The sequence below is a fragment of the Strix aluco genome, chromosome 11, assembly GCF_031877795.1.
Source record: "Strix aluco isolate bStrAlu1 chromosome 11, bStrAlu1.hap1, whole genome shotgun sequence".
NCBI lineage: Eukaryota > Metazoa > Chordata > Aves > Strigiformes > Strigidae > Strix > Strix aluco.
In genome coordinates this window covers 13,954,804-13,975,547 of record NC_133941.1, presented here as the reverse complement: position 1 = coordinate 13,975,547, position 20,744 = coordinate 13,954,804, and the positions used below count along the sequence as shown (strand labels likewise).

The window sequence follows — 20,744 nt, the reverse complement described above, 5'->3', positions numbered from 1 at the left end:
AAGGTGCAGCCGCACCCTCCAGCCCAGGTGGCACCCTGCTAGCCTCCGGGGCTGTGGCTCCAAGCTTCCTTAGCCAAGAACTTGGGCCTTTTGGGGGCTGCACTGGGGTGTAGGGCTCTGCCCCGAGGTGGGAGGGAGGAGATCCTCCAAGCAGCAGGCAAAGACCTGCAGTGTGTCCCTGTTCCCTCCCACAGATGGGATCCACAGCGTGACGGCCCAGTGCGTCTTGCGGGTGATCATCATCACGGAGGACATGTTAGCCAACAGCATCACGGTGCGGCTGGAGAACATGTGGCAGGAGCGCTTCCTCTCCCCGCTGCTGTCCACCTTCCTGGAAGGGGTGGCCACAGTGCTCGCGACGCCCAAGGAGGACATCTTCATCTTCAACATCCAGAACGACACGGACGTGGGCGGCACGGTGCTCAACGTCAGCTTCTCGGCGCTGGCACCGCGGGGCGGGCGCTACTTCAGCTCGGAGGAGCTGCAGGAGCAGCTGTACATGAAGCGCATGGCGCTAACAGGTGCCTCCATGCTGGAGGTGCTGCCCTTTGATGACAATGTCTGCCTGCGGGAGCCCTGCCAGAACTACATGAAGTGCATCTCTGTCCTCAAGTTCGACAGCTCAGCCCCCTTCATTGCCTCCCCCTCCACCCTCTTTCGGCCCATCCACCCCATCACTGGCCTGCGATGCCGCTGCCCGCAGGGTTTCACCGGGGACTACTGTGAAACAGAGATCAACCTCTGCTACTCCAACCCCTGCCTGAATGGTGGGATTTGCACCCGCAAAGAGGGGGGATACACGTGTGTTTGCCGCCAGCACTTCAGTGGTGAGTGCCCGGGGCTGGGGGGGCGGGTGGGTGAGCGGGTCCCTTGGCGCTGCTGTCACCATGGCAGGGTGCTCTTCCCAGTGTCAGAGCCCCTCTTTGCCCACAGAGGTCCGGCTCTGCTCCTGGCTCTCCGTGTTTCCATGGTGCTGGATGTGCAGGGCTGAGGTTGCCATAGAAATCTGTCTTGTAGGGAGGTGACATGGAGGGCTCCTGGGGACCCTGGCCACTGCCTCCCAGCCTTTTTCACAGAGTGGGAGGACCAAGCTGGGCCATGCCAGGCTGGGGCACAGAAGGCTCCTCAGCCCTGCCCCATGCCAGTGGGGTAATGGGCTCTGGGGCTATCGGAGGTGCTGGTTTCAGCCTATGCCAGTCTTCAGCTGGTCTGGCAGAGGTGTGGAGCCCATGCTGGCCCCACATGCAGTGGGTGAGCTGCTGCCCACCCAAAACAGAAGGGGAGGCTGGGCCTAGCTTCCCCACCAGGCAGGATCTGATCCAGGCAGATCTGCTCCTAGCTGTGGGGGGAGTCCCTGGGCTGGCCAGTGTCTTGTTAATGCAAGTCCCCAGCAGACTGTGGATATCCATGCCCAGCCACTGGCAACCTGGGGGTGAGGGAAGGTGGCCTGTGGCTTCTGGGGAGGGAGCCCCTGCCTTGCCCTCCCTGCCAGGAGGGAGTGTGGCAGCAGATGGCTGCCTTGGAGCTGCTCTCCTGTTGGTGGCTCCTGGTGAGATAAGCAGAGTCAGTGGTAATTAACCCCCGGCATTTGAAGCGTGAACAGCCATTAGCAGATGGGTTAATGAGCTCGTTTCCCTGTCACTTCATGCTGTCTCCTCATCCTCCTTATGTGCCATGGAGCAAGTAATGGGAGCAGGGCCTGGGGCATAGGACTGCAGCTGAGCAGTTCCCTGTGTGCTGTGGGGACAGCATGGAAAAGGGGCTGGCCAGATCCCCTGCACTGCACCGCTGAGCTGGCTTGGGGCATCCCCATTACCGACGCCAGCGAGGTGCAAGGATATTTGGTGTCCCTCATCTTTCTGGTTTCTGCTTGGCTTTTGCTCTTATGTCAGGCCTGCACGCAGGGTTAGGAGGCTCCTGGTGCTGTGGGTGAGAGTTTCATAGCTATTGGCAGGGGAACTCAGTGGCACTGGGCTTTCTCCACACCCTGGAGCCAAGGCTGCAATGCCTGTCCCAGGCCTGTACCGTGGCAGTGTCCAAGGAGGCACTCGGCATCACCAGGACTTTCCTGGCTTGTCCTTGCCTCTCCATCCTTAGGACTGTGCAGCCCAGCTGTTGCCAGTCCCCTCCTGTCCCATTCCCATGCCATCCTGGGTCCAAACTTGCCCCTTCAGCCGGAGCTGGCATCCCATCCAGCCCAGTGGCTCAGGCTGCAGGGCTGGTGGTGGCAGCCAGCTTGCTGGCTACTGTGGGGAACACCTGGGTGACACCTGGGATGTCACATCCTTCACCTGCCCCCAGCCACCCCACAAACTCCTGCGCCTTGGCTGCCCTGCCCCAAACCTGGGCTGAGGTCTGCACTCCCGAGGCAAGGAGTGGATGAGTGGCCGCTGCGTGTTTGCCCTCAGCCAGGATGTGTCCCAAGCCTCTCGTCTTGCTCCCGCCAGGTGAGAACTGTGAAGTGGACAGCCGCTCAGGGCGCTGCGTGCCTGGCGTGTGCCACAACGGCGGCACCTGCACCAACAGTGCCGACGGGGGCTTCCGCTGCCAGTGCCCAGCGGGTGGCTTCGAGACGCCCTTCTGCGAGGTGTCCACACGCTCCTTCCCACCGCGGTCCTTCGTCATGTTCCGGGGCCTGCGCCAACGCTTCCACCTCACCCTCGCCCTCTCGTGAGTCCTCTCTTTCCTCCACTGGACACCAGCACCTGCTGGTTCACCTGGCCCTGCTCTGGTGGCTCTTGTGCACCCTGGGCCTGTCCAGGGACTCGCTGATGCTCTCCAGACCCCTGCATTACTGGCTTTGCCTCACCATGGGGCTGCCCTAGTGCCTTTAGCAAAGGGCTCTGAATCTGCACTGGCATGTCTCCCCTGGCATCAGCTCGTCCCTTCCTTCAGTATCTCTGCCCTTCCCTGCTGCCAGCTCTCTGCCTCCATGCAAGGCCCCCATGCTCCCAAAGCATCTGCTGGATCAAGCTCCCAGCCCCTTCCCAGCTGAGCTTGCACCCAGGGCCAGGCCCGGGTCTCGCCCTGTCCCTGTGCTGGGACACTGGTGCATGCCATGGGAGAGCGGGGATCTCTGCATGCTCTTTGTGCACACCCTGCCCTCCTGCTTCCTCCCTTGCCCCAGGTTCAGCACCGTGGAGCCCAGCGGCCTTCTGCTCTACAACGGGCGCCTGAACGAGAAGCATGACTTCCTGGCAGTGGAGATCATCCAGGGGCAGGTCCAACTGAAATACTCCACAGGTAGGCTCAGCCCTGCCTGTTGTAGGATTTGTGCTGTGGGAGCTGCAAGAAGGCCTGCTCTGAGCAGGGAGAGCGGGGTGCTGCCCTGGATGGAGCCCATGCTAAGGGAGACAGGGTTGAGAGAGGTGTTGGACAGCGTCAGTGGATGGCACGGGGGACGAGTGTGTGTCTTGGGACCCTCCCTAGGCTTAGGAGTGCAGGTGCAGCAGGAGGATTGTGAGCACAAACCAGGACAAAGCCTTTAGAGGCCTCTGCTGCTGTTCTGCCCCGTTATATCACCACAGGACCCTCCTGCTCCCAGGGTGTTTGCTATCCTGTTGGTCTCATCCCTGCTACCTTGTGCCATTGCTGTGCCCATCCTGTGCCCATCCTGCCTGCCCCAAGGGCTGTCAGGATCAGCTGCCAGGAGCCCTGGGTCCTCGTGTTAACAACTGGGGCTTCCCTCCCATCCTGGGTCCGGCACTCCTCCCCTCTCCCCTCCACGCAATGCCTGGTGGCCGTTCTACTACTGCTCTGGTTGGGCTGATCCCCTCAGGGCAAGGCCCAGCAGAGGGCAGCTGGCAGGGGGTCAGATGCACAGTGCCAGGGCACCCCCGGCAGTCACCCTGGACAGAGGAGCCATCCTGGGATGCTGGCTGACAGTCCCAGGGCTGCAATTCCCCCTGGCACGCTCCTGCAAGGCTGCAGCAAGCAGAGGCCAGCGTGCTGAGCTTGTATCCCTGTAGCCCTTCTCCATCTCAGTACAAGACCATCAGCACTGCAGCAGGCTTGGTGCCTGCAGGGGGGGTGGGCATGTCCGAGGGCTGTCCAGCTTCCTTCAGCGTGCCATCATTCCTGTCTCTGCAGGAGAGTCCAGCACAGTGGTGAGCCCCTACCTGCCGGGGGGTGTGAGTGATGGGCAGTGGCACACACTGCAGCTCCACTACTACAACAAGGTACGTGTGCCCCAGCTGTCCCACCACATGCCTGGGCCTTTCTCCCTGCCAGACGTGAGCAAGCGGCTCTGCCTCTCCTGTTCTTTGGCTCTGCCCCATGGGGGAGGCTAGTGGGGGAAGGTAGAGGTGGTGTTCAGCCCTTGGGGGTGGGTGCAGTGGAACAGACGGCTGGGTGCAGGGGTGATTGACCCTCAGGACTGCACTTGGAGGCTGCAGGAATGCACTCCACGCAGTGTCCTCGCCCATGTCCATCTCTGGCGCTGCTTGCTGGGCTCGGCTGAGATGTCCCTCCTGCTTCGCTCCCACCTCCAGCAGCGCAGCGGTGCCTGGGCCATGCTCAGGCCCTTTCCTTGCTGTTGTGCGAGCCCTCAGGTGCCTGGGTCTGGAGGCAAGTGTGCTGCTAACACCCTGCCTTTGGTTTCAGCCCAAGGTCAGTGCCCTGGGGGTGGTGCAGGGCCCCTCCAAGGACAAGGTGGCGATCTTGACAGTGGACGAGTGTGATGCCTCAGTGGCCCTGCAGTTTGGCAGCGAGATTGGGAACTACTCCTGTGCCGCAGAGGGTGTGCAGACCAGCTCAAAGAAGTGAGTTCCTTGGGGACTGCTGGGCACTGCTGTGGTGGGGAGAGGAGCAGGCCACTTGGGTCCCCTGCGGAGTCAGCCCTTCACATGTGGGACCTTGGCTGTGTGTGCCTGTCCCCAGCTGGCTGGCTTGAGGCTGCTGTAGCTCTTAAAGCCCTTCTGTCTTTTGTAGGTCCCTGGATCTCACAGGTCCCTTGCTCCTCGGAGGGGTCCCCAACCTTCCGGAAAACTTCCCTGTCACTCACCGTGACTTTGTGGGGTGCATGAGAGACCTATACATCGACAGCAAACGCATTGACCTGGCCTCCTACATCGCCAACAATGGAACTGCTGCAGGTACCAGTGCCTCTGCTCCTGCCAGCCCCTGCCCTGGGAATTGCCTTTCCTGCTCACACAGCAGCATTGCTGAGCTGTAACAGCGCCATGGCAGCATGGCTGGAGCTGAGCATCTTCCCATCAGAGAACAGGGCCTCCAGAGCCCCCTAAATGAGCCAGTCCCCACCCCAGCTAATGTTTTGGGAATGTCCCCTGATCCCAAGCGCAGAGCCTGCAGAGCTGGCCTGTCTGAGAGATACTAGATAGTCAGTCCAGCTCCACAGTGTCTTTCTTCTGGCATAAGGAGCAGCAACAGCCTTGGTCCTCATCCCTGAGCAGGCAGGGTCTGTGCAGAGAGGCTGAGCAGCTGGGCTCAGGCATCCCTCTGGCAGCCAGGGAAAGGGCTGGTGGGCAGTGGTCCTTCTCAGTGTGGGCTGGAGGAGGTGGTGAGCAGGTCGAGGTTGATGTGGGTGACTTTGATACCTCCAGGCTGCCATGCCAAGCACACGTTCTGCGACTCCAGCCCCTGCAAGAATGGCGGCACCTGCTCTGTCAGCTGGGGAACCTACTCCTGCCTCTGTCCTGTTGGCTTCGGGGGCAAAGACTGTCGCCACCGTGAGTGAGCGGGCGCTGCTGGGCATGGGCAGGGTGGGTATGTGCAAGACTGTGCTGGGGTTGCTGCGGACGCAGAGTAAGGGGTCCACGTGAGATGCACTAGCTCTGTTGTCCTTGCATCTAGTGCTCCCTGTGTAGTCCCTATCCCTTCTCCTCACCTCCAGTTTCCTTTCCAGCCATGCACCATGCCCACTATTTCCAGGGCAACAGTGTCCTGACCTGGGACTTCAAGACAGATGTGAAGATCTCAGTGCCGTGGTACCTGGGGCTGGCGTTTCGGACACGCCAGCTGGACGGGGTGCTTCTGCAGGCCCATGCTGGCCAGTACACAACCCTGCTCTGCCAGGTAGGGCCACAGCACCATGCTTCAGCCTCTGCTGGCGTCTGCTCCAGGAGAGCAGGGGGACCCTGCCCTCCATGTTGACTCCAGCCCAAGCAGAGGGTGGTTGTGGGGAGAGGTGTTTAGCAGGGCTGGGTTTCCCTCGCTGTGCTTAGAGGAAGGGGAGGCTGGAGGCAGCCAGAGTTGGTGAGGCCTTGGATCACTTCTGCCATTGCTGGTTCCCTCTGCAGCTGGCTGGGGGCCTGCTCTCCTTCATGGTGAGCAGGGGGTCCGGGCGCAGCACCAGCCTCCTCCTGGACCAGCTGCGGCTCAGTGATGGGAGATGGCATGACCTCCAGCTGGAGCTGCGGGATGTCCGCAGTGGGCGAGACTCCCGCTACGTCATCACCCTCACCTTGGACTTCGGGCTCTATCAGGTAAGTGCTGCTTGAGACCCCGGCACCAGAACAGGAACTGTGGGGGTGTTTGGCATAGATGGGCTGGGCTGGGCCTCTGCACCCTCGGAGAAGGCTGGGGCAGGGCTGATGCCAGTTGCCCCATGTTATTCCCTTTCCTTTTGCAGGATACGGTGGTTGTCGGAAATGAACTGCATGGGCTGAAGGTGAAACACCTGCACGTGGGGGGAGTCCTGGGCTCTGGTGAAGTGCAGAACGGGCTGAGGGGCTGCATACAGGCAAGTCCGTTGCTCTGAGCCTTCCTTTTCCGGTTACCTGGAGGGCTGGAAACACAAGCCTGGCAGCTGCTGCCAGCATCCATCGTGCTGGTGACACTTCCTCTGGTGACACTTCCTCTGAGCGTTCAAGGCTCTGGGGTGCTGTGGGGCAGCCATAAATCAACACGGCAGGGGTGAATGCGGGGGTGACTGCCCATGGGGGTTTGTGGAGGGCAGGAGGACTGGAGCCTCGTGTGTCTGTCCTAGCTTCACTCTGAATTTGTCACCTGCATTGCAGGGTGTGCGACTGGGTGACAGTATCACCGGGACCGTGCTGCCCAAGCCCAGCCATGCCCTGCGGGTGGAGGCTGGCTGCAGCGTGCCAAGCCCCTGCGACTCCAGCCCCTGCCCAGCCAACAGCGTCTGCAAGGATGAGTGGCAGAGCTACTCCTGCGTCTGCCAGCCAGGTAGGGCCTGCAATGTTCTGCCACCTCTTTGCTCTCCATGCCTGTCTGTCCTCTCCCCTTGTGGCTCCCTCCTGGCCTGTAACTGCTATCCTGTCCACCACTTGGGCAAGTCACATCCCTGTCAGACACTCATTAATTTTTCTGGAGGGCAGAATCCCTCCTGAGCCTGCTGAATCCACTCCTTGGTGCTCTGGCACCTCTCAGGGGGAAGGTGCTTTACACAGTGCTCTCTGCCCACACCTCAGGGTATTACGGAGGGGACTGTGTGGATGTGTGTCACCTCAACCCCTGCAAGAACAAGTCGGTGTGTCGCCGCAAGCCGGGCTCACCCCTGGGCTACGTGTGCGAGTGCGGAGGGAACTTTTTCGGGCAGTACTGCGAGCACAGGTGAGACGTGGGGCACAGGGCAGGGCCATGGGCTCCATGCCTGGCTCTGTGCTGCCCTCTCTTCCCGGCTACGTGACCAGGGACCTCTCAGTGCCACCTGGCTCCTTGGAGCTGCTGAGCAGTTGGGCCAGTGGGAGGAGAAGGCCCGGGAGATTTGGTTGCTGTAACAGTGGAGGTATTTCTCTCCCTAGGATGGACCAGCAGTGTCCGAAGGGCTGGTGGGGGAACCCCACCTGCGGGCCCTGTAACTGTGATGTGAACAAGGGCTTTGACCCCGACTGCAATAAAACCAACGGGCAGTGCCACTGCAAGGTGAGGGGCAGCTGTGCCCATGGGGACGTGGCCCATGGCTTGCCTGGAGCCCTGCTTGTCCTTGGTGCTGTTCCTTGTCCCCTCCAAAGGCCTGGCAGCTGCCCAGACCCTGCTTTGTGTGCCTGCTTCTGGGCCAGATCCCTACTCAGCTGTTCTGTGCGGCCCTTCTGCCCCAGCACAGTGACAGTGGGGGCAGTGGGAGTGCATTCAAATCAGGAGAGCCTGGCCCTTCTCTGCCCTGGCTCTGGTGGTTCCCCAGGCACCATCCTTGGCTGCTGTCCCAGTGGGCTGGCTGATGGCTGTCCCTGTCTCCCCTCAGGACTTCCACTACCGCCCCAAAGGCAGTGACACCTGCCTGCCTTGCGACTGCTACCCCGTGGGCTCCACCTCACGCTCCTGCGACAGGGAGACGGGCCGGTGCCACTGCCGGCCCGGGGTCATCGGGCGCCAGTGCAATAGCTGTGACAGCCCTTTTGCCGAGGTGACGCCCAGCGGCTGCGAGGGTGAGTGTGGGCATGGTGGGGAGCTGGTGCTGTGGGGCTTGGCATCAGTGGCCCCTCTGTGACCAGCCCCCCGGGGTGCGTGTCTCCACAGTGCTCTATGATGGCTGCCCCAAAACCCTGAAGGCGGGTGTGTGGTGGCCCCAGACCAAGTTTGGCTTCTCAGCTGTGGTGCTGTGTCCCAAAGGCTCCTTGGGTGAGTGGGGGATACGATGGGGAGGGGAAGGGGCAGCCTGGCTCTCCTGCCAGGGGCTGTAGCAGCCCCAGCAATATCACTTTGTTCTCATGCTGTCCCAGTCCTGTTTAGCTGGGCTTGAGGGCTGGGAGAAGGAAGTTGGAGGAGAAAATGCCGCAGCCTGGGGGAGAGCAGAGGGGTTGGGCCATGGGGCTAGGGCTGGGAACAGGCTGTGGGGTCTAGGCCCATCATTCAGCCCCCGGGGCTGTGCTGTTGCCTCGGTCCCCACCTTCTCCCTGCTGCTTTTTGATTTCAGCAGGCTTAAGGCTGGGGTCAGGCCTGGCACGGTAGCTCAGTGCCCCAGCGCCTTGCTACGGCTCTGCAAGCCCCGTCCTCGCCGTGTGCTGCGAGGGGAGCAGGGCACAGCATACCGTTAGGTGAGCGTCTCAGGACCCGAGCTGGAGGAGGCCGTTCTCAGTGGTGGCAAAGGTGTGAGCAGGGTGTCTGGGACTGTAGGGCAGCGCAAGCCCCAGGGGACGATACAAACCCTGTCCTTCTCCAGCCGTTCGCCCCAGGAGGAGGCAAGTTCGGCTCCTAACTGTTGTCGCTTCTCTCCCCGGTTCTCTCGCCCTCCGTGCTCAGGCTTGAGGGGTGCAGGTAAGGTTGTTCCCATCTCCTTCCCCCTGTGCTGTAAGGGCTGTGCCACATGGCTTTCCCTCCCTGCTCCCTGCCTGGCACCCTGCACACCCCTGCGCTTTCCCTGCTGCTTCTGGAGCTGCCAAGTGTCTTGCCAACGCTTTGCCTGGCCTCACTGCTCCTACACGCTCTTCCCTGCTCCCAGCACACTAACCAGCACAAACCTGGCTGCAGCCGCATGCAGCTCCTGCCACCCGCTTTCCTGAGCCTGCAGCGTTGGCTCGGGGCAGGTCCGCGCTCTGCTCCCCGGCTGGGATGGATCCTGGCTCTGCCGGGCTGGTGCCATGGGTGGTGAGGCCAGGGAGGCCATGGAGGAATGGCCGTGGGGTGGAGGAAGGGGGGAGCTGTTTGAGAGGGGGGCAGTCGGATGGGGGCAGGAACTGGTGGGCATGCACAGCACAAGGTCTCGTTCCCTCTGCCTGGCTGGCAGGGGGAGGCAGAGGGACCCAGGGGCCAGATCCTGCCCAGATCTGCAACTGAGCTGATCTCTGTTTGTTGCCGGGGCAAGGCAGCAGTGTGGAGGTTTCTTTGTTCTCCCTGCTCCCAGCTGCAAGGGCACTGGTCCCTGTGCTTGTGCAGCTGGGAGAAAGATGGTTGGGGAGGACAGCTAGGAGCTGGAGATGGTGGGAGGGGCGCACTAGTCACTGGGGCTTTTCTGAGCAGCAACTGGAGTGTGATCCAGGCTCCCTCTCCCCACCCTGGACATGCTGCTGCCCTCTCCCAGCCACATGCACCTGGCAGGGCTCCCTGTGCCCTGGTGCTGTCCCCAGCAGGGCCTGGTCCACGGTCCTAACAAGTACACTTGGGGTCACCTGGGTTCCTCTTGCCCAAACTGTGCGTGGAGAAACTCCCAGCCCAGGACACTGCTCTCCGTGTCGGCTTTAGCAGCGTTTTTGGTGGTGGTCCCATTCACTGCTGGTATCTCCATTGCTGTGCAGTAGTGCTTGGGCCTCAGCCAGGGACTGGGGTCTTGCGCTGGCTACTGAACCCACGCTGCTGGAGGGGTTCCCCCATTCCACTTGACTGCAGGGGCTCGTCTCCGGGGTGGGTTTGCCAGCCCCACCGCAGGGCTGTTGTTCTCCTGGGCTGACTTTGCCCTGTAGAGAGAGGCAGGGCCTCAGCAGGCATTGCAGGCTGCCAGCCGGGGGGAGCCTAGAGCTGCATGGGCTTCAGTAGTTTGGGGTCAGATGTGCCCTGAGGACACAGACTTCCCCACCAGGAACCAGGGACTTCCCCAGCCCAAGTCCTGCCAAGTCACTTGTTCCTCTTTGCAATTCTGTGTGATGGCACTTGGTGTGATGCAGCCCAGAAGCACACACAGGAACCCAGCTCCTGGAGGGAGGGGACAGCCACAGCTTGCCGAGGTGATGCAGACCAAGGGTGCAATGGGTTGCAGTAGTGCAAAGCAGGAGGATGGCCCTGGGGTGTTATAGGCCCTCCCCATCACTTGCTGGTGCTGCTCTTTGGTATTAGCTGGTGCAGAGGGTCCTACTGAGGGGGATGCTGCAGGGGAGACATGTATCCTGTGCTGAATTTCAGACATATCCTTCCTCCTGGCTTTAGGTGCAGCTGTCAGACACTGTGATGAGGAGAAAGGCTGGCTGGAGCCAGATCTCTTCAACTGCACTTCACCTGCCTTCAAGGAGCTCTCCATGCTGGTAATCCCCTCTCAGCTCTGCAGCTCTGACAGGGCAGGAGCCATATGAACAAGGGCTCACGGCCAGGTTTCAAAGAGCTCAGCTCTCCATGGGCACCTAGAGTAGGAGAGGGCCTTGCCACAGTGCTCAGCACCTTTCTCTTCTCATCTCCTGCCCTCAGATCCATCCTGTGGGAGCATTGGTCTGAGCTGAAGTTCACTTTGTTTTAGTCTGATCCTTTGAGTGTCCCCATCAGAAACAATGTGTGTTGTGCCTCAGTATTTAAGAGGAAAGCAAATAACTGAGCAGGGCTGAATTGTTTGCAGCTGGCAGGATGTCTGCCCCACGGGACATCTGTAAGCCCCAGACCCTTCAGTGACAAATCCCTTCAAAGTATCCAGGCAGGTCTATTGAACACTTGCATCCCACCAAGGCTGAACTGTAGCTGAAACCAGGAGAGTTTCCAGGGAATTATCGCTAGATGCTTGCCCTGTTCTTTCATCTTCTTGGCCTCTGTCAGGTATGGTACTGGGTTAGCTGGGCCCGGCCCAGTGCAACTCCTGGTGTGTTGCTGGAGGCTGGTTGTCTGCCAGAGATTCTCCCTGTTCTAGTGACCACCACTGTGAGTGTCCCTGGCTTATGCTGTGGTTTCAAAAATCATGTCTGGGTCCGGAGTGCCTGCAGCATCCCAGTTTTCCAGTGAGGAATCTGCTTAATTGTTTAATCCCCTCCTTTCTCTTCACTGGCAGCTGGAGGGCTTGGAGAGGAATGAAACTGAGCTCAACACAATTGAAGCCAAGAAGCTGGCCCACCGGCTCAGAGCAGTTACGGACCACATGGACCACTACTTTGGCAATGACGTGCACATCACCTTCCGCCTGCTGTCCCGCCTCATGGCCTTTGAGAGCCGGCAGCGTGGCTTTGGCCTGACAGCCACCCAGGATGCCCACTTCAATGAGGTGAGTCTTTCACCAGATCAGGGTGGCTTCTGATGCTGCTTCTCTTTATCAGCCACCCTGAGCCTCGGTCTCTGTTGGGATCGAGATGTTGTGAGACCATGTCAAAGTACAGGACTCCCCAGTGCCACACAAACCCACAGCAGCGAGACCTGTGGAGGCCACCTGCATGGTCAGGGCTGGAGCACAGGGTGAAAGTCTCTGCAGGATGCTGGCTGATGAGCGTTGAGGGTGGGGGCCCATTGTAAGAGAAGGTATCCCTCTTTCCTGAGCCCTTGTGCAGCAAGCTGGACAGAGAGCACAGTGCTACAACCTGGGGGTGGTCAGGATGGGGCCCAAAGGCTCTGCTTCCCTCACCCCCTGCCCCATGTCTCTCCCATGCAGAACCTGCTGCGTGCGGGCAGCTCCGTGCTGGCACCCGAGAACCGGGAGCACTGGGCCATGCTGCCGCACAGCGAGCATGGCAGTGCCAGCCTCATGGAGCAGCTGCGGGACTACTCGGGCACACTGGCCAGCAACATGAAACTCACCTACCTCAACCCCGTCGGTGTCGTCACCCCCAACATCAGTGAGTAGGATCTGGCTGGTGGCGGGGCCTGGCTGGGATGGTGTGGAGCCACTCCTCCGTCACACCCTGTCCCCTTCTCCTTGTCTCACTGCACCTCAGCAAGGGTGCTGAACAGGTTCTTCACCTCCTTGGTGGCTCTCTCAAACACGGGGAGGTGTTTGGTCTTGGTCCCATCCCTGCCTGAGGCAGCAGACACACCCTCAAGAGCCAGCAGAGCCAGGAGTGTGCTGCCCTCTCTGAGTTACCCCCAGTCAAACCTGAGTCTGTAGTGAAAAAGACACTGGTCCCAGTGGCAGGAGTGGCCTGTCCTACGGCAGAGCAAGGGCTGGGAAGGAGCACTGTAGATACTGGGATCTCATGTCATGCCCAACCACGGGATACATCTACAACCCAGCCTGTGGCTCATATGGTCCCTTCGCTGGTGACTTCAAACCTGGGCTACCCTGGAGCATGGTTGCTCTCCAGATGGCCATCCTAGAGCTGGTTTTTACTCCCTTGCTCCTCCGCAGTGCTGAGCATCGATCGCATGGAGAACCACTCCCATATCCGCCGGCGCTACCCTCGCTACCACAGCAGCCTCTTTCGTGGCCAGCCCGCCTGGGACCCCCACACCCATGTTGTGCTGCCGCTGTCAGTGCTGAGCCCCCCGAAAGCTGAAGGTGAGCATGTGAACATCACTCGGGGAACAGCATGGGTGGGCGTGGAAGGGAAGATGTGCCCCTGCTGAGACCTGGCTCTGTCAGAGGTCCACAAGTCACCCCTGAGAGCTCAGAGCTTCTGACTTCACCGCATCCCAAAGGCTCCTTGTGGGTTCACAAGCTGCCTTCAGAACAGCGTGTGTGTGTTCTCACCATCCCCTTGTGTGCCTCAGCTGCCTCCACAGCAGTGCCTACGCTGGCTGGGGGCGAAGGGAACTACACTGTGGAGAACTCCCCGAGGCAGGCGCTGCCGGAGCCTGAGCCCGCTCTCACTGTGATCATCCTCATCATGTACCGCACCCTGGGGGGGCTGCTGCCTGCACGCTACCAGGTGGATCGCCGCAGTGTCAGGTACGTCCTCCTCCCCTTTGCTCTCCACAAGCACCAGTGGAGAGAAGCTGGCTGGACTCTGCTCTGCTCCCTCTGGCAGTTGCTGTGTCTGTCTGCAACAGCTTGGGTTTGGTTCCCAGTCTGATGGTCTTGCAGTGCTCTGCCTGTTGCCACCTTGGCCTTGCTCTGCCCCATGTTTCCTGACCCCTTGGTGTGTGCTGGGCAGAGATATTCCTTCTAAGGCGACAGTGCAGGGCATCTGGGAAGTCCCTGGAGGGCTGCAGCTGCCAGGCACGGTGATGGCAGAGCTCCATCACTCCTTGCAGGCTCCCCAAGAATCCCGTGATGAACTCCCCCATTGTGAGCGTCTCTGTGTTCAGCAATCACACCTTCCTGCGAGGGCCCCTGGACACCCCTCTTGTGCTGGAATTTCACCTGCTGGAGACAGCCAACAGAAGCAAACCTCTCTGTGTCCAGTGGAACCACTCCAACCCGTGAGTCAAGCATGGCTGGGCTACTCTCTTTGAGCTGCTTTCCCCAGGCACCTCCTTGCTCCATGAGTCTCCCAGGCCATGATGGGCTGTGTGCCTGGGCAGCACCGGGACATGGGGGGTTTCCACCCTCTCCCAGGGGGTTCATTCCCACTGGGAGGGCACAGCAGAGTCCCTGCGGGGCTCTAGCTGCAGTACTTCAGCTGTAGGAATGCAGTTGTGTCTGCTGGTAGAAAAACCTTACCAATCACCACTCTTCTCTGCAGTTTCTTCCCCACACACCCCACTCCATCTGTCTTCTCTCCTAAGTGCCCTCTGCTTTTTGGTGGCTGCAGGACCAACCCCTCCGGCTTCTGGACAGCCAGGGACTGCGAGCTTGTGTATCGAAACACCACACACGTCCACTGCCAGTGCTCCCAGTTCGGCACCTTTGGGGTTCTGATGGACAGCTCGCACCGAGAGGTAACCTTGGGTTGCAGGTAGGGCGGGGGGGTGTTAGCCACTGGGTCCCAGAATAAGTAGGCACAGGCAGAAAATTCCCTGTGGGACACAAGTAGAGTTTGAGAACTCAGCAGGCCTCCTGCATCTCCCCCTAATGCCACCATTTGCGTTTGGTTCTCTGCTGCTGCAGCAACTGGAAGGTGACCTGGAGACATTGGCAATTGTCACCTATTCCTTGGTGTCTCTCTCCTTGGTGGCTCTGCTGCTGACCTTCTCCTTCCTGACCTGCCTCAAAGGCCTCAAGTCCAACACACGTGGCATCCACTCCAACATATCGGTCACCCTCTTCTTCTCTGAGCTGCTCTTTCTCCTGGGCATCAACCACACCGAGAACCAGGTCTGTGGGCTTGAACGAGCATGCCCATGGCAGTGAGGGCAAGGCATGGGCAATGCAGTTAGTATTGGCACAGTGGGACCATCTCTGAGTGGGTTTTGTCTCCCCAGTTTCTTTGCACTGTGATTGCCATCCTCCTCCACTGCTTCTTCCTCTCCACCTTCGCCTGGCTCTTCGTGCAGGGCCTCCACATCTACCGCATGCAGACGGAAGCCCGCAATGTCAACTTCGGGGCCATGCGTTTCTACTATGCCATCGGCTGGGGAGTGCCTGCCATCATCACTGGTAAGAGCTGCTCGTCCTACAGCTGTGCCAAAAGCGCTGGTTCTCAGCAGCCTCCTGATCCCCTGGTGTTACCTGGCTCACTTACCCAGTGAGAAGGGCTGAGGGTGGGCTTGCCATGGCCAGCAGTGCTGGCAGTGAGCAGTGCTGTGGTGGTCAGCTGGCGACCGTGTATCAAGGGCTCTCGTCTCACCTCCTGGAGAGAAGTAATTCCTCAGCACATCTCCCCCTGGCTTGTTCCATGGGCACGGAGCTGCTGCTGTCCCCAGGCTTGTGGTCGAGGTCTCCTGGTTTCCCAAGCCTGCGTGCTTGGGTGACCCGTGGCTGGCAGTAAACCTCTGCTGGGCTGGGCTGTGTCAGGGACAGCTGGAGAAAAAGAAATAAAGGCCCTGATGCTGGGGCTCGCAGTCCTGGCTCTTTCCCCTGTGGCAGGGACACCTGTGTGCAGGGCAAGGAGCAGGGAGAGAGCACTTTCATGGCCTTCAGTGCTGGGATGGGATCGACATGGCTTGGGCAAGTCCAAGGCTGCTGGATCTGGACCTGACCTCTCCCTTCTTCCCACAGGGCTGGCCGTTGGCCTGGATCCTGAGGGCTATGGGAACCCCGACTTCTGCTGGATTTCCATTCATGATAAGCTGGTCTGGAGCTTTGCAGGCCCCATTACTGTCGTCATTGTGGTAAAACCCTGTCCTGTTTCACCCACAGCCCTCTCCTGCCTCCCTTTTTCACACCGTGGGGCCCCTTCCTTGGCTGCCCATTGCCTGCCCCATTCTTTGTACTCTCCTTTCTCAGTTAGAGGCCCTCTCTCTGTCCCTCCTTGCTCCAGCCAAACCTGCGGGAGGCCGTGGCTCGGGCATGAAGGGAAAAGGAGGGGATATTCGCGTGGGCCTGGCGGACCTGGAGTCTGCCCATGCTCTGCGCTGGGGATGTCAGGTCACCAGCCCTTGGCACAGCTTCTAATCAGTGCCAACACTTGCAGATGAATGGGGTCATGTTCCTGCTTGTGGCCAAGATGTCCTGTTCCCCAGGCCAAAAGGAAACCAAGAAGAAATCGGTTCTGTGAGTATTAGTGGCCAAACTCCCATCAGAGCTCCTGTAGCTCGAGGTTTTTAGCATTTTCAGTGACCATCCTCCCTCTTTCATCACAGAGCGCCCCTCTGTGCATCAGTGTCAGCCTTGCAGCCACTCTCCTCTCCCACACCTGTCAGCCACATTAACCCTTCCTAAACTTTGTCCTTTCCTCTTGTTCCTATGTCCCCATCTCCACACTTTCTGCCAGCCTGTCCCCCTTCACCGCCTGCCCTCAGAGCCACCCTTCATGTCTGCTTGGACTCAATACTCAGCTCTTGTCAACTGTCAGCACCTGCTTCTTCCTCTCCTACATGCTCCTTCTGAGACCTTTCCTCACTCCCTCCTGGGCCAGCCCTGGAGCTTGGCTCAGCTCTGTTTGCCTCCAAATGACCTGTGTCGTTTGGGCCCCTGTGTTTGCCATGTGTGATCCAGAAGGGAAGGCCTGGGAGTCAGGGGGAGCTGAGCCGCTGTGCAGGGATGTGCCCGCCATGCTGGGCGCAGCAGGGAGGGCTGGGCAGGAGCACACTTTCCCCTCTGGATCTCTGTCTGTGAGCACTAGACTGTAGATTAACAATACGCACTAACCTCTTGGTGTGTGTCTGTGTGCCTGTCTGTCTGTCTGTCTCTCTCTCTCTCCAGCATGACGTTACGGAGCTCCTTTGTTCTGCTTCTAGTTATTAGCACTACCTGGCTCTTTGGCCTCTTGGCTGTCAACAACAGTGTCCTGGCTTTCCACTACCTCTACACTGTCCTCTGCAGTCTCCAGGTAACTGCCCGCCTCTGCCAGGGGAGGGCATGGGTCAGCCCAGGAGAGTGTCCCTGTGGTCCCCACGGCCATCTGTGGAGAGCGGGTGCCCTGCGCTGAGCCCCCAGCATCTGCTGGGCTCCTTGTCCCTCCTGCTGTCACCACTGTGGCAGCACGTGACTCCTGCCAGTCCTCGCTGCTGTGCCTGCGGTGAGTGGTGGTCTGGAGCAGGAGGTGGCTGCAAGGCACTTGGTTCAGAGGTGACATCCAAGGGGCAGCAAGGACCATCTTTGGAGGGAAGGGGCCTCCATGCTCTCAGAGGGTGGAGCAGGAGAGCGGCCTGCAGCATAGGTGTCAGACACCCCAAATATGACCCACAGCAGCACCCCGCAGACCTCCTGCCACCACTGTGGCTGGTGTTTCTTCAGAGGACCCTGCCAGCCAGGAGGACACCCCACCCTTTCCTCTCTCACCCATGGCCACCATGGGGCTTAGCACCGATCAGTGTTGCGGGGGTCTTTGGTGCATCTCAGTCCTGCTGGCCGCCTGGGCCGACATGCTGGGCTCCAGAGGAGCCAGGGACTGCCCTGGTGCTGGCGCTGCAGGTGAGCAGGTCAGCTGGCAGCAAGGGGCTGTCTCTCAGGTGTCTCTCCCCGCAGGGCCTGGCTGTGCTGGTCCTGTTCTGCGTGCTGAACGAGGAGGTGCAGGAGGCCTGGAAGCTGGCCTGCCTCAGCAAGAAGGGGCAGAGCGAGGAGGCCACGAGGAGCACGCAGGTGGGCGAGAGCAGGAGCAGCCTATGGGTCTGGGGACGGGCTGCCTGTCTGGGACAGGAGCTGATGGGGACATCCCTGATTCCTTGGGGGGATGGCAGATGCTGGTGGGAAGGCCATGCCCTGGGCTGCCGCAGCACCTCCTTAACCGGGCACGTGCCTTCTCTCCCCGCCTCGCCAGGGCCCCAATGCCTACAACAACACAGCACTGTTTGAGGAGAGTGGGCTCATCCGCATCACCCTGGGGGCCTCCACCATCTCGTCGGTGAGCAGCGTGCGCTCTGCCCGCACCCACTCCAGCCAGCGGGCTTATCTCAGGTAGGGAGCGGCACAGGGCTCCGGGGTGCCGGGAGTGCCCAGGCAGAGCCAGGGGCTCCTGCCGCTGTGACCGTGCGGGCCTCCTGTCTTTCAGAGACAACATGACAGCACGTCAGGGCTCGGTCCTAGATCACAGCCTGCTGGCTCATGCCGGCCCCACGGACATCGACGTGGCCATGTTCCACCGTGATGCTGGGGGAGGTAAGGCTCAGCCCTGTGCCTGGGCTTGAGGCCAACCCCGCGCATCCCTAATCAACTCTTGGCTCAAGGAAATTCTTCCCGGTGCAGACTCTGGCTGTGTGGTTACGTTCTCCACCCCGTGTTAGCTGTGACTTCCAGACATACTGTGGACAGGAGGGAGAGGCAGCAACTGTGTCATTTAGCACAGCCTCCTCCCAGACACGTGGCAAAGGGCATATCCAGTCTCTGAGGAGATGAAAGGGAGGAGGCAAGGCCGGGGGCATAGGTGTCACAGGGTCCCTGGGGACACTGGGCTCCCCAGTACAGCACAGACATTTGACTCGCTGGAGTGAGACCAGCCGGGGCCACTCGCGACTGGGGCTAGGGTGTGGGACGGGCAAGCAGAGGCTGAGGGAGGGGGGTTTGCTCAGCCTGAAGGAACAGGAGGCAAAGGGGATCTTACGGCTGTTTGCAACTGCCTTATGTGGAGGTGCAGTGAGATGAAGCCAGGCTCCTCTCACAGGCACCTGGTGATAGGGCCAAGGGAGCAGGTGCAGGCTGCTGCCGAGGGAAGGGCACTGAGGGTGGTTGCCGTTGGGGTTGTTCTGCCTTCCTGGCCCTGCCACCGGGAGTCTCTCCCACATACACCATGTCCCTGCAGACCAGGATTCAGACTCGGACAGTGACCTGTCTCTGGACGAAGAGCGCAGCCTCTCCATCCCATCCTCGGAGAGTGAGGAGAATGTACGCCTGCGGGGCCGCTTCCAGCGCCAGTTCAAGCGGGCGGCACACAGCGAGCGCCTCCTCACTAACCCCACCAACACCACTCCCAAAGGCAAGTCCTGGGGGGTCTGGCAGGGAAAGGGGTGAGCTCAGGTCCCTGGGGGCCAAGCTATGTCTTGTGATGGCTTTGATTGTTGCTCACAGAAGTATTCTCTCCCTCTTCACTGGGGCCTGTTTTGCTTTGCCAGATGTCGATGGAAACGACCTCATGTCATACTGGCCGGCTCTGGGTGAGTGTGAGGTTCACCCCTGCTCCCTGCAGAAGTGGGGCTCCGAGCGGAAGCTGGGATTCGACATCAACAAAGATGCAGCCAACAATAATCAGCCAGACCTGGCCTTGACCAGCGGGGATGAGAACTCCCTCACCCAGACCCAACGGCAAAGAAAAGGTAACGGCCTGGAGCAAGCGGGCAAGGGTGGCCTTGCCTGTCTCAGGTTGACATGGCCCTGAAGGTTCAGCATCAGATCCATCTTGTCGTGTTCTTGGGGAGGTATGGCTTATCTCCCCCAGCTTTCGTGCTCTTTTCACTGTTACGCAGAGATTTGACTTCTCTTTCTGTCCGGTGCAGGGATTTTGAAGAACCGCCTCCAGTACCCTCCGACTCTCCAAGGCCTGCCGTCCGTTGGCAGGATGACCAATGAGTTGACATGGTACAAGACCTCCACGCTGGGTCACAGGGCTGTCCCTGCCGCCTCCTACGGCAGGATCTACTCTGGGGCGGGCAGTCTGTCACAGCCAGCCAGCCGGTACTCATCGCGGGAGCAGCTCGACATGCTGATGAGGAGACAGATGTCCCGGGAGCAGCTGAGCAGACACAACTCAGGAGAGTGCTTGGAAGCCCTGCCCAGCCGGCATGGCTCCAGGGAGGAGCTGGACACTATCCCCAGCAGGCATGGGTCTACTGAACACCTGGAAAGTATCCCGAGCAGACACGGGTCTAGGGAAAACTTGGATCTACTTGCTGCTAGGCCCAGTCAGAGAGATCATGGGAACACGCTGCCCCGGAGGCAGGGCTCCAGAGATCACCTTGACACTTTACCCTGCAGATTTGGGTCAAGAGAGCAGCTAGACTGTGGGCCAGTAAGAGAGGTCACTAGAGAGTGGCTAAACACATTGCCAAGTAGGCAAGTGTCCAGAGACCGAATAGACACATTGCCAAGTCGTGATACTTCTCGAGAACAATTGGATTTGCTTTCTAGAAGACAGCCTTCAAGGGACCAGCTAGCATCAGCTAGACAAACTTCAAGGGAGCAGCTGGACTTTCTGTCCAGAAGATCTAATTCCAGAGAGCCTCTGGACACAGTGCCTAGCAGGCATCCCTCGCAGGACAACCTGGGGAGTCTCTCTAGGAGGCAGCTGTCTCGGGAAAGCCTAGAGCCACTGTCGAGGAGACAGCCTTCTAGAGAGAACCTGGAGGCTATTCCCAGCCGACATCCCTCCACTGAACAGTTAGATATCCTTTCTTCCATCCTTGCTTCTTTTAACTCCTCCGTCCTGTCCTCGGTGCAATCTTCCAGCACGCCTTCAGGCCCCCAGACCACCGCCACCCCCTCTGCCGTGCAGACCTCCTCGACGCCCTCTGCAATGTGCCCCTCGACACCTCGCTCTGCCACCTCCCACAGCATTTCAGAGCTGTCGCCAGACTCAGAGTAAGTGTGTCCCTTCCTCATCCAGGCCTTGTTCAGCTGGTTTTGTGCATCGTCCTCCTGCCTGGCTCCTTCCCAAAGCGAGTTTTGTCTGGGGAGAGAAGGCTGTGTAGGAGTGAGCCCCCAGGGTGTCTCCTGGTGCTGAATAGTGACTGGGCAGGGAGAACCCTCAGGTGTGACAGCTCTGGGCACTTGCAGTGCAGCACGGGCTGAAGCG

The 20,744-nt window shown here is 60.0% G+C and overlaps 1 protein-coding gene across 3 annotated transcripts in view; it reads left to right on the top strand.

Moving 5' to 3' along the window:
* Positions 1 to 20,744, top strand: part of CELSR3 (cadherin EGF LAG seven-pass G-type receptor 3) — a 34,454-nt gene that overhangs the window by 10,833 nt on the left and 2,877 nt on the right. The window contains exons 2-35 of one of the 3 annotated variants that reach the window (XM_074836132.1): positions 195 to 827; positions 2,448 to 2,670; positions 3,128 to 3,243; positions 4,090 to 4,178; positions 4,603 to 4,760; positions 4,930 to 5,093; positions 5,562 to 5,687; positions 5,864 to 6,033; positions 6,258 to 6,443; positions 6,590 to 6,700; positions 6,978 to 7,146; positions 7,392 to 7,533; positions 7,725 to 7,845; positions 8,165 to 8,348; positions 8,440 to 8,541; positions 9,163 to 9,177; positions 10,780 to 10,874; positions 11,603 to 11,812; positions 12,194 to 12,377; positions 12,887 to 13,036; positions 13,249 to 13,426; positions 13,732 to 13,899; positions 14,232 to 14,358; positions 14,528 to 14,734; positions 14,842 to 15,016; positions 15,578 to 15,690; positions 15,993 to 16,072; positions 16,724 to 16,850; positions 17,489 to 17,602; positions 17,781 to 17,917; positions 18,012 to 18,118; positions 18,759 to 18,932; positions 19,069 to 19,269; positions 19,450 to 20,530. In XM_074836132.1, the coding sequence (XP_074692233.1) occupies positions 195 to 827; positions 2,448 to 2,670; positions 3,128 to 3,243; positions 4,090 to 4,178; positions 4,603 to 4,760; positions 4,930 to 5,093; positions 5,562 to 5,687; positions 5,864 to 6,033; positions 6,258 to 6,443; positions 6,590 to 6,700; positions 6,978 to 7,146; positions 7,392 to 7,533; positions 7,725 to 7,845; positions 8,165 to 8,348; positions 8,440 to 8,541; positions 9,163 to 9,177; positions 10,780 to 10,874; positions 11,603 to 11,812; positions 12,194 to 12,377; positions 12,887 to 13,036; positions 13,249 to 13,426; positions 13,732 to 13,899; positions 14,232 to 14,358; positions 14,528 to 14,734; positions 14,842 to 15,016; positions 15,578 to 15,690; positions 15,993 to 16,072; positions 16,724 to 16,850; positions 17,489 to 17,602; positions 17,781 to 17,917; positions 18,012 to 18,118; positions 18,759 to 18,932; positions 19,069 to 19,269; positions 19,450 to 20,530 (6,337 nt within the window). Of the gene's footprint in view, positions 1 to 194; positions 828 to 2,447; positions 2,671 to 3,127; positions 3,244 to 4,089; positions 4,179 to 4,602; positions 4,761 to 4,929; positions 5,094 to 5,561; positions 5,688 to 5,863; positions 6,034 to 6,257; positions 6,444 to 6,589; positions 6,701 to 6,977; positions 7,147 to 7,391; positions 7,534 to 7,724; positions 7,846 to 8,164; positions 8,349 to 8,439; positions 8,542 to 9,162; positions 9,178 to 10,779; positions 10,875 to 11,602; positions 11,813 to 12,193; positions 12,378 to 12,886; positions 13,037 to 13,248; positions 13,427 to 13,731; positions 13,900 to 14,231; positions 14,359 to 14,527; positions 14,735 to 14,841; positions 15,017 to 15,577; positions 15,691 to 15,992; positions 16,073 to 16,723; positions 16,851 to 17,488; positions 17,603 to 17,780; positions 17,918 to 18,011; positions 18,119 to 18,758; positions 18,933 to 19,068; positions 19,270 to 19,449; positions 20,531 to 20,744 lie in introns of those variants that run through there. The other 2 variants (XM_074836133.1, XR_012624705.1) reach the window with 2 other exon arrangements.